Source organism: Lampris incognitus, chromosome 9, assembly GCF_029633865.1.
Source record: "Lampris incognitus isolate fLamInc1 chromosome 9, fLamInc1.hap2, whole genome shotgun sequence".
Classification (NCBI taxonomy): Eukaryota; Metazoa; Chordata; class Actinopteri; order Lampriformes; family Lampridae; genus Lampris; species Lampris incognitus.
In genome coordinates this window covers 58777334-58786967 of record NC_079219.1, presented here as the reverse complement: position 1 = coordinate 58786967, position 9634 = coordinate 58777334, and the positions used below count along the sequence as shown (strand labels likewise).

The 9634-nt window shown below is 50.6% G+C and overlaps 1 protein-coding gene across 1 annotated transcript; it reads left to right on the top strand.

Moving 5' to 3' along the window:
• Positions 1-1532: 1532 nt before the first annotated feature.
• LOC130118617 (uncharacterized) lies at positions 1533-5238 on the top strand. The gene is made up of 4 exons (XM_056287058.1): positions 1533-1610; positions 2135-2452; positions 2556-3338; positions 5137-5238. The coding sequence occupies exons 1-4, from the start codon at positions 1533-1535 to the stop codon at positions 5236-5238; spliced, it is 1281 nt and encodes a 426-aa protein (XP_056143033.1).
• Positions 5239-9634: the final 4396 nt, after the last annotated feature.

Sequence of the window (9634 nt, the reverse complement as noted above, 5' to 3'; positions counted from 1 at the left end):
CTGACCTCCTTCTTTTCCGGCGGGAAGAAGCGCCCGAGTCGCCTCCGCCGGTTTCCTCCACACCAGGCGCTCTTCCGAGAGGAGGAGGAGGAGCCGAGGCTGCCAATCACATCCACCACGCACGATAACAAGCGAATACTCGCACGGTGTGTACACGTCTCATGTCTCCAACGCTCGGCATCCAGCATCCAGCAGGGGACACACAGCTGGTAAAGTGGGGGACACACAGCTTCATGCTGCCTAGAGACAACCCCGCACGTCCTCCGTTGCTATAGTGACGTCCCGGAGCCGGTCTGGGAAACCTGAAAGCAGCGTGGTCGTGGAGTTAAAGTCTGTAATGCTGAAGGACACAGTGACGCCACTTAGCGCGCACGCCTCTACGTGTCGGTCATCTACATAAAAGCCTGTCCCGGGGTCTTCCTGTCCCGGCGTCTTCCTGTCCCGGCGTCTTCCTGTCTCGGCGTCTTCCTGTCCCAGCATGCAACTCGGCCACCTTGCATTACGCAGGCTGCTGTGGGCTCCTCTGCAGCTGCAGCTGCAGTGTACAGCCAGTCACCTGTGATGACGGACGCGCTGCGTTACTATGAACGGCCCGCTGGCATTCACTAAGTCCCCAGGACACTGCAACCTACACACACACACACACACACACACACACACACACACACACACACACACACACACACGCTGCACACACACACACACACACACACACGCTGCACACACACACACTGCACACACACACACACACACACACTGCACACACATGCTGCGCACACACACACACACACACACGCTGCACACACACACACACACGCTGCACACAACACAAACACACACACACACATTGCACACACACAAACAACACACATGAGCTAGCACCCACCCACCCACCCACACACACACACACACACACAGACACTGGCACACACACACACACACATACACACACACACGCTGGCACACACACACACACACGAGCTGGCAAACACACACACGCTCGCGAGATGGTACACACACACCCACACACACACACAAGGGATCACAAACACTCTGGTTTTACATAAAGTGCACAAGGACTAATCACATGTAAGTGAATGGTGCACAGTCATGTGCATATATATATACATTTCCAATTACACACACACACACACACACACACACAGACACACACACACACACGCACACGTATTTATATGTATATATTCATACACATTTCCAATTACTCTCTCTCACTCACACACACACACACACACACACACACACACGTCCAGCAGCACATGACAACACATTCAGGAAACGTCGGGTAACAAGTGATTCTCTCGCCTCGTGAGTGAGCGGCCAGAGATATGAGTGGGGTCACGTGGGGTCACGTGGGCTCCCACTGACCGAGTGGGGTCACGTGGGGTCACGTGGGCTCCCACTGACCGAGTGGGGTCACGTGGGCTCCCACTGACCGGCTGGTGTGCGAGGCCGCAGCGCCGTGCGCCATGTCAACGACCCGAGCGGGCCAATGCTACCCACACGCCGGCATGGCAACCCGCGGTCCGCGTGTCCAGGGCGGCGCTGGTGCAATAGCGTTGCTTAATTCAAAGCGGGGCGAGGAGCAGGTGGAGTTCATCTCCCGAGCGCCACACCTGACATCCAGCACGGCGGGGGGCAAAAGACCGCAGCGCTGCTCTCTGGCCAGCCCTTCCCCTCCTAAGTTGGCTATAATGCCACATAATTCACCGGATTTACATATAAATTGTTTTCTGTGCTTGTTTTTTTTCCTTCCAAATCCTCTGTCAGGATGTCCTTCTAACAAACGACCGGGGGGATTATCTTATTACGTGTGTTTTAAAGGGAGTCGTTTCTCCCTCCTCAGCCTTCGCAGGGCGCCGGGGTAAGGATGCTAGCAAAGCGTTGTGCCCGGAAAGAATAGCTGCTGTCCCACCGTCCCATCAATGAGCCGCATCAGCTGAGAATAAACACATGTGTTTCTGAAGGACCGGGGGAAGGACCGGGGGAAGGACCAGGGGAAGGACCGGGGGAAGGATGCTAGGAAAGTGTTGTGCCCGCAAAGAATAGCTGCTGTCCCACCGTCCCATCAATGAGCCGCATCAGCTGAGAATAAACACATGTGTTTCTGAAGGACCGGGGGAAGGACTGGGGGGAAGGACCGGGGGAAGGACCGAGGGAAGGACCGGGGGAAGGACCGGGCGAAGGACCGGGGGAAGGACCGGGGGGAGGACCGGGGAAGGACCGGGGGAAGGACCGGGCGAAGGACCGGGGGAAGGACCGGGGGAAGGACCGGGCGAAGGACTGGGGGAAGGACTGGGGGAAGGACCGGGCGAAGGACCGGGGGAAGGACCGGGGGAAGGACCGGGCGAAGGACTGGGGGAAGGACTGGGGGAAGGACTGGGGGAAGGACTGGGGGAAGGACCAGGGAAGGACCGGGGGAAGGACCGGGGTAAGGATGCTAGCAAAGCGTTGTGCCCGGAAAGAATAGCTGCTGTCCCACCGTCCCATCAATGAGCCGCATCAGCTGAGAATAAACACATGTGTTTCTGAAGGACCGGGGGAAGGACTGGGGGGAAGGACCGGGGGAAGGACCGGGGGAAGGACCGGGGGAAGGACCGGGGGGAGGACCGGGGAAGGACCGGGGGGAGGACCGGGGGAAGGACCAGGGAAGGACCGGGGGAAGGACCGGGGAAGGACCGGGGGAAGGACCGGGGAAGGACCGGGGGAAGGACCGGGGGAAAGACCGGGGGAAGGACCGGGGAAGGACCGGGGGAAGGACCGGGGGAAGGACCGGGGAAGGACCGGGGAAGGACCGGGGAAGGACCGGGGGAAGGACCGGGGGAAGGACCGGGGGAAGGACCGGGCAAAGCACCGGGCAAAGGACCGGGGGAAGGACCGGGGGAAGGACCGGGCGAAGGACCGGGGGAAGGACCGGGGGAAGGACCGGGCAAAGCACCGGGCGAAGGACCGGGGGAAGGACCGGGGGAAGGACCGGGCGAAGGACCGGGGGAAGGACTCGGGGGAAGGACCGGGGGAAGGACCGGGGGAAGGACCGGGGGAAGGACCGCGGGAAGGACCGGGGGAAGGACCGGGCAAAGCACCGGGCGAAGGACCGGGGGAAGGACCGGGGTAAGGACCGGGCGAAGGACCGGGGGAAGGACTCGGGGGAAGGACCGGGGGAAGGACCGGGGGAAGGACCGGGGGAAGGACCGGGGGGAGGACCGGGGGAAGGACCGGAGGGAGGACCGGGGGAAGGACTGGAGTGCAGTCTGAAGTCAGAGGCAAAAACTGGATCGAAGGTTTTCAGCAGTGGTGCTGAATCCGGGACTATTCCGGTATCTCTGACTAGCGGACGGTTTTAGTAGGAGGTCCTCCCCCCCCCCCCCCCAACAAGAACATCACGCGGGCGGCGTCTGCCAGTCCATCTCGTGTCAGCAGCCGCGAGCCACATGCAGGGCTGATGGTTTTCCCTGCTTGCGCCAGCGCTTCCATTAATTCCCCCATTGATTGGCCGGACACCGGGATCACCTAGCCAGATCTAAATCAGTCACTAATTAAAAGAGCAAGATGAAAAGCAGCCGACACTGCAGCCCTTCAGGGCTGCAAGGAGAGGTGGTCTTAACAACTGGAGACCAGGAAGCTGCACGAGACGCCGAGCAGAACCCGGACCCTGCACGGTAATGACGCACAATCTCATTCTGAGGATAAACAAAGCAAAGTGAGGTGAGAACCCTTCACTGATGACTATCGCACATCCGTACGAGGACACGCACACGCACACACGCATATGCACACACGCATATGCACACACGCACACACGCATTTGCACACACGCACACACGCATATGCACTTGCACAAATATATGGACAAAATGCACCTATGCACATATTTAAAACACACACACACACACACACGCACACACGCATATGCACTTGCACAAATATATGGACAAAATGCACCTATGCACATATTTAAAACACACACACACACACACACGCACACACGCATATGCACTTGCACAAATATATGGACAAAATGCACCTACGCACATATTTAAAACACACACACACACACACACACACACACACACACACACACACACACACACACACACACACACACACACACACACACACAACGTGCAGGAATCCCGAACTCGAAAACAACACAGAAACAACAGTAAACCTCCTTCAAGGGGACGTGACGTGTTCTGGGTTTCTGAACCCAGGCCTGCTACGCGCCGCTGAAACTTGCAGCGCCGCAGACCAACGCAGGGCGCGGGTTGGAGCTGCGTTCACACCACATCTGGCTCTGCCCCCGCGCTCATATACGTTCACACCACATCTGGCTCTGCCCCCGCGCATACGCACAGGTGTTAGGAGCACTTCTCTCAGCCTCTCCTGCAAACTGCGGCGGGGCTTCTTGCCTCGGGAAGAGCGCTGCCATGCAGACAGCAGCACGACAGGGGAGAAGGATGATTAAAAAAGGGGGCGGGGCGTCCGGGGAGCATAGCGGTCTATTACGCTGCCTACCAACACGGGGATCGCCGGTTCGAATCCCCGTGGTACCTCCGGCTTGGTCGGGGCGTCCCCGCAGAGACAATTGGCCGTGTCTGCGGGTTGGAAGCCGGATGTGGGTGTGCGTCCTGGTCGCTGCACTAGCGCCTCCTCTGGTCGGCTGGGGGAATGGCGTGATCCTCCCACGCGCTACGTCCCCCCGGCGAAACTCCTCACTGTCGGGGGAAAAGAAGCGGCTGGTGACTCCACATGTATGGGAGGAGGCCTGTGGTAGTCTGCAGCCCTCCCCGGATCGGCAGAGGGGGGCGGAGCAGAGACCGGGACGGCTCGGAAGAGTGGGGTAATTGGCCGGGTACAATTAAAAAATAAATAAATAAAACAGAGGGGTCTACTTTTCTAAACTTTTTTTGGGGGGGGGTCCCTTAAAAATGTGTCAAGAGGTGGTAAAGGGGTTAGCGCAAGGGAACGACAGAGTCCCGCTGTGTTTCCTTCATACACCCAAACTCCACCAACTGATGAAACAAGTCACGTGTGTTCCACTGCATTACTACAAGCACACCTCCTGCTGCTCCTTCTTCTTCTTCTCCCCCCTCTTCTTCGTGCATTTCTATCCAGGTGTGTCCTAAACGCGGAGGTACCCCAGCAGGGACCACGTGCACGGAGAGAGCCGGGGCCCCTGTTGCGCTGCGCGAGCGCATTAAGCACGAGCGACGATAACTTCAAATCGGCGAGTCTCGCGGACCACACCGGAGGTCGAACACACGTGTGCGCGCGTGAGCAAACCTGTAAATGGCGTCATCATCACCGTGCGCCAATCCTAACGAGTGGGTGGAGCCGACGCCAGACGACACCTCACAACGCCACGTCGCCCTGCGCCGGACGCTCCGAATCACGAGCTCGTCTGCTATGAACGGACCGCGTGCAGATGAGGTGGGCGAGACACCTGCACTTCCTGCTGCAGCCGCTGGTGGAGGACACGCCGGCGCCGACACCGACCAGACCCGGTAACGGTCAGCCCAACAAGTCCTCCAACACATACGACCACATAGGTCATCTGTCCTCTAATACGACCCACAGCAGCGCTTCCTCAATTAGCGCCCCCTACCGGCGGCAGGAGATGTGCCACAGATACTTTCCGCCCCTGCGCGTTGTGGGGTTTCAAAACAACGGGAGAGCAATAGAACATGTGGTCAGGGTGTTTTGTGTGGTTTGGCCGTCTAGTACAGCGAGTAAGTAAGGTTGCTACTGGCAGCATGTTTACTATGAATGACGTCATAAGCGCTACATTGGCTTATCTCAAAAATTAAACTGAACGAGCGTTGCCATACCTGCAGAGCGCATTCACTCCTTATTACTCCCCCACCCCCCACCCCACCCCACCCTTTTCTCCCCAGTTGTACCTGGCCAATCACCCCACTCTCCCGAGCCGTCCCGGTCGCTGCTCCACCCCCTCCGCCGATCCGGGGAGGGCTGCAGACTACCACACGCCTCCTCCGATTCGAACCAGCGATCCCCGTGTTGGTAGTGTAAACCGGTGTTCCTCAACCGGGGTCCGCGGACCCCTAGTGGTCCGTGGTGTAATTGCAAGGGGTCCGTGAAAATAAAATATCTTTTAAAAAAAAGATCCTATGACATTTATAGAAATAGGATTATTTTACTCGAATGTGACTGAGACCTTTATCTACCTAAACTATAAAGGGTAACAGGACTTTTTTCTCTAATTACATCTGTTTCACAAGTGTAATTTATTGTATTTTAATAAGAGATCTCGCTCCCGTTTGCATTGTTAAAAGTTACTGCATAAGAATTCTGTTGTTACATATATCTGAAAGTTACTGAATACATATTCTGTTTTGTTACATATATCTGAAAGTTACTGAATACATATTCTGTGTTGTTACATATATCTGAAAGTTAATGAATACATATTCTGTTTTGTTACATATATCTGAAAGTTACTGAATACATATTCTGTGTTGTTACATATATCTGAAAGTTACTGAATACATATTCTGTTTTGTTACATATATCTGAAAGTTACTGAATACATATTCTGTGTTGTTACATATATCTGAAAGTTACTGAATACATATTCTGTTTTGTTACATATATCTGAAAGTTACTGAATACATATTCTGTGTTGTTACATATATCTGAAAGTTACTGAATACATATTCTGTCTTGTTACATATATCTGAAAGTTACTGAATACATATTCTGTGTTGTTACATATATCTGAAAGTTACTGAATACATATTCTGTTTTGTTACATATATCTGAAAGTTGCTGAATACATATTCTGTTTTGTTACATATAGCTGAAAGTTACTGAATACATATTCTGTCTTGTTACATATATCTGAAAGTTACTGAATACATATTCTGTGTTGTTACATATATCTGAAAGTTACTGAATACATATTCTGTCTTGTTACATATATCTGAAAGTTGCTGAATACATATTCTGTTTTGTTACATATATCTGAAAGTTACTGACTACATATTCTGTCTTGTTACATATATCTGAAAGTTACTGAATACATATTCTGTTTTGTTACATATATCTGAAAGTTACTGAATACATATTCTGTCTTGTTACATATATCTGAAAGTTACTGAATACATATTCTGTGTTGTTACATATATCTGAAAGTTACTGAATACATATTCTGTGTTGTTACATATATCTGAAAGTTACTGAATACATATTCTGTTTTGTTACATATATCTGAAAGTTACTGAATACATATTCTGTGTTGTTACATATATCTGAAAGTTACTGAATACATATTCTGTCTTGTTACATATATCTGAAAGTTACTGAATACATATTCTGTGTTGTTACATATATCTGAAAGTTACTGAATACATATTCTGTTTTGTTACATATATCTGAAAGTTGCTGAATACATATTCTGTTTTGTTACATATATCTGAAAGTTACTGAATACATATTCTGTGTTGTTACATATATCTGAAAGTTACTGAATACATATTCTGTGTTGTTACATATATCTGAAAGTTGCTGAATACATATTCTGTCTTGTTACATATATCTGAAAGTTACTGAATACATATTCTGTTTTGTTACATATATCTGAAAGTTACTGAATACATATTCTGTGTTGTTACATATATCTGAAAGTTACTGAATACATATTCTGTTTTGTTACATATATCTGAAAGTTACTGAATACATATTCTGTGTTGTTACATATATCTGAAAGTTACTGAATACATATTCTGTGTATTTACATATATCTGAAAGTTACTGAATACATATTCTGTTTTGTTACATATATCTGAAAGTTACTGAATACATATTCTGTGTTGTTACACATATCTGAAAGTTACTGAATACATATTCTGTTTTGTTACATATATCTGAAAGTTACTGAATACATATTCTGTTTTGTTACATATATCTGAAAGTTACTGAATACATATTCTGTTTCGTTACATATATCTGAAAGTTACTGAATACATATTCTGTTTTGTTACATATATCTGAAAGTTACTGAATACATATTCTGTTTTGTTACATATATCTGAAAGTTACTGAATACATATTCTGTGTTGTTACATATATCTGAAAGTTACTGAATACATATTCTGTTTTGTTACATATATCTGAAAGTTACTGAATACATATTCTGTGTTGTTACATATATCTGAAAGTTACTGAATACATATTCTGTTTTGTTACATATATCTGAAAGTTACTGAATACATATTCTGTTTTGTTACATATATCTGAAAGTTACTGAATACATATTCTGTTTCGTTAACTATATCTAAGTTACAACTGAAAGCTCTTATTTTTGCCCCAAAGAGTGAATAAATGCTATAATGCAATTTAAAATGCAGTTTCTACTGTTTCTATCAAATTGCAACCCCCCTCCCCCAAGATCAGGTGGAGGGGTCCTCAGGGTAGATCCAAAATACGCAGGGGGTCCAGGACCCCAAAAAGCTCGAGAACCACTGGTGTAAACTACCAAGAACGCTTACTGGCCGACCGCGCAGGGGGGTCGGCCCCCTTCAGCCTCGCGGTTGGCGATGCGGCCTCGCGGTGCAGTACAACACAGGATCGAATCCCGCAGCGGGCGGAAATATGCTCGGTTACAGTAGGAAACGGAACAGACCGCCTCTCCTTGCTTTCGGGTGGGGTGGGTGGGGGGGATCTAAATGAAGCCACCGTGTGAAAGAAAGGAACGATGACGTCTCAAATTATACATCGGGAGCAAATCAGCCTCTGGCCCAGTTCGGTAAGCGCTGCGTTTTGTGTGCAGGGATTTTATGTGCAGTCTTGCAGTATTCCCATTCCCAACACCAAAAGAGATCCATAAGATGGGTCCGATTCCCGAGGCCCGTTTTAGTCGTGCCACCGCTGTCTGGTATTTTCATGAGGAAGGGGAGGCCGTTAGAACAAGCCAGGGCGCGTCAAACCATCTTGGTTCTGGGGGGCGCAGCCCACCTGACAGCTGCTTTAGTGCCCACGCAGTCACAGAGGTACCAGGAAGGACCATGTGGCCGGTGGATGTTATCAGGGTTGGTAGACGGTGCATGATTGACAGTCGAGACGAGGCGTGGTGGTGGTGGGTGTGAACATGATTTTTTTCAAATAAATTGATTTCTGATTTTTCCCATTTTTCTCCCAATTTAGTGGCCAATCGATCCCTATTTTAGTTCAGACACCCACCCTCGTACTGCACAAGTTCGCCAACTGCATCTCTCCGGCCGGCAGTCTGGAAGGAGTCGCCTCGCGCCAGACCGAACCACTGCTCCCGCCCCCCCCACACACACAGAGAGACGCATTCATGTGACGAACACAAGCCGACTCCGCCCCCCTCCCGAAGACAGCGCTGCCAATTACTGCTGCTTCATCGAGTCCGGCCATAGCCGGATCTGACGAGACCGGGGCGCGAACCCCGGTCCCCAGTGGGCAACTGCATCCACACAAAGCCGATGCTTAGACCGCTACACCACCGCGGACCCTGGGTGTGAACATGATTGACAGCCACGAGAATTGTCCAATCTCATTAGATCAAAACACATTAAAACAATACCAATCCACTGCCAATAAAAGTGGGAGTGTCTGGGGCGGCGCAGAACAG

What these genes read in the sequence shown, in the direction of transcription:
- LOC130118617 (XM_056287058.1), top strand. Translation starts at nt 1,533, where the DNA reads ATGGCAACCCGCGGTCCGCGTGTCCAGGGCGGCGCTGGTGCAATAGCG. An exon ending in GGACCGGGGGAAGGACCGGG is followed by an intron (nt 2,453 to 2,555) that starts GTAAGGATGCTA and finishes GTGTTTCTGAAG; the next exon opens with GACCGGGGGAAGGACTGGGG. An exon ending in CTGAATCCGGGACTATTCCG is followed by an intron (nt 3,339 to 5,136) that starts GTATCTCTGACT and finishes ATTTCTATCCAG; the next exon opens with GTGTGTCCTAAACGCGGAGG.